At 44.8% G+C, this 1,813-nt stretch overlaps 1 protein-coding gene across 1 annotated transcript; it reads right to left on the reverse strand.

The window, feature by feature from the left end:
• Window positions 1-739: 739 nt before the first annotated feature.
• LOC132823830 (monocyte chemotactic protein 1B-like) lies at window positions 740-1,813 on the reverse strand. Its single transcript, XM_060837882.1, has 3 exons — window positions 1,715-1,813; window positions 1,068-1,191; window positions 740-915 (listed from the first exon to the last, which is right to left on the reverse strand). The coding sequence occupies exons 1-3, from the start codon at window positions 1,782-1,784 to the stop codon at window positions 816-818; spliced, it is 294 nt and encodes a 97-aa protein (XP_060693865.1). The 5' UTR covers window positions 1,785-1,813; the 3' UTR covers window positions 740-815.

A 1,813-nucleotide genomic window follows, 5' to 3' on the forward strand; every position in this document is an offset into this window, starting at 1 on the left:
GAGATCACCTCTCAGTTTTCTAAATTCCAGTCAACAGAATCCCAACCTTTGCTCAGGAAACAATCCCTCCATCCCAGGGAATATTCTCAGGAACCTTTTCCGAACTACCTCCCATGAAACCATATCATTCCTTAAATAAGGAAATCAAAACTGCTCATGGTACTCCAGATGTGGGCTCACTAGCAACTTGTGCAATTGCAGTAAGTCAGCAAACATCCCTGTGGGACCACTGACACAGACTACAAGTCAGAAACACACCTCTCAACTATCCCCTTAACAGAACCATGCTGATTGTTCTTGATTAATCTCTGCCTCTCCAAACACAGATGAATTCTGTTCCTCAGAATTGCCTCTAATCAGTTCCCCCCCACTGGGGTTAGTTGTGAGGGAGGGGTCAGGCAGGCTCAAAGCTCTGAGCTGTCGGAATTCTCCATATCCCTTTAGCTTCCTGTCTTCCCATTGGCTGGAGTGGCCAGGGAGGATGAAATTCACAAATCACCAATGACAAGCTTGGGTTTGAAAGTGAATTAATTTTATTGGAAGACATTTGGGAAAATCAATACACACAGAAAAAACTGACAGAAACCACAGACAAATCAACAGACCATAGCAAATCAATTATCCAAAAGGAAATATTCTATGCATACAATGCAATCTCTATATAATCTTTATATCATCTTTTTGATAATTTATAAAGCTGCAAAATACCAGCTGCAGAAAGTTTTAAAAGTTTGCATTGGTACAAAAACTTGTATATGTTCAGGATCAGATGATGTCCAGCATCACCAAACCCCAGGGATTGTTGAAGATCAGGATCAATCCTTTTTAATCCTGTCGGTGAGCTCTGTCAGTCGATCCTGCACCCACGGATGTTCCGGATTAGCACACACCAGGCGGCCAGCTATGGTCTGGAATCTGTGTAATTGAAAAGGCAAATGTCAGTGGGGGCTCACTCCTGATCCCAGGACAGAATACAATGCAGAAGGAGTGGATTTCTCCAACTACAATCTCAATGAAGCGAGTGTCAGACAGAAGGAGCCTTTCAGATAGCAGGAACCAATACTCACATGATAGCGTCGTGGGAACAGTAGAAAGAGCTGGGAGCTTTTATGTAACTCACAATACGGGCTAGTGGCAATTCTGTTCGGATATAATGCTCACAGCACAGCGTACCCACTGGAATACTGGGAGCTGAAACAGACAAGTGGAGAAAGCAATGGGAATTCAGTTATCACAGACTGTCACAATATTTAATCATAAATTACATTCATTCCCAGGTCACACTGAGCCCAATTGAGAATGAGCTACAGAGTGAATGAGATTAGATTCCCTACAATACAGAAACAGGCCCTTCACCCCAACACCGACCCTCTGAAGACTAACTCACCCAGACCCATTTCCCACTAATGCACCTAACACTGTGGGAAATTTAGCACAGCCAATTCACTTGACCGGCACATCGTTGGACTGTGGGTGGAAACCCAGGCAGACACGAGGAGAATGTGCAAACTCCGCACAGACAGTCGCCCGAGGCTGGAATTGAACCCAGGTCCCTGGTGCTGTACGGTAGCAGTGCTAACCACTGAGTCACCGTGGGAAATCACAGACTGTCACAATATTTAAACATACATTGCATTCATTCCCAAGTCACACTGAGCCCAACTGAGAATGAGCTACAGAGTGAGTGACAGTGAGAGAAGAATGAATGACTGACCTGCTGAGAGCTGTTGAGCACAGATGCTGACGGTGAGGCCAAGAGCAACGATGACAAGAAGCAGTTTCATTGTGTCTGAGCTGGAGAGTGTCAGTGAGT

Source organism: Hemiscyllium ocellatum, chromosome 17 (assembly GCF_020745735.1).
Source record: "Hemiscyllium ocellatum isolate sHemOce1 chromosome 17, sHemOce1.pat.X.cur, whole genome shotgun sequence".
Lineage (NCBI taxonomy): Eukaryota > Metazoa > Chordata > Chondrichthyes > Orectolobiformes > Hemiscylliidae > Hemiscyllium > Hemiscyllium ocellatum.

Excerpts from the sequence above, each read along its gene's own strand:
- LOC132823830 (XM_060837882.1), bottom strand. The coding sequence starts at position 1,784 with ATGAAACTGCTTCTTGTCATCGTTGCTCTTGGCCTCACCGTCAGCATC. Across the intron at positions 1,192-1,714 it reads TGCTCAACAGCTCTCAGCAG|CTCCCAGTATTCCAGTGGGT; the intron begins GTCAGTCATTCA and ends TGTCTGTTTCAG. Across the intron at positions 916-1,067 it reads TGTTCCCACGACGCTATCAT|ATTCCAGACCATAGCTGGCC; the intron begins GTGAGTATTGGT and ends TCAATTACACAG.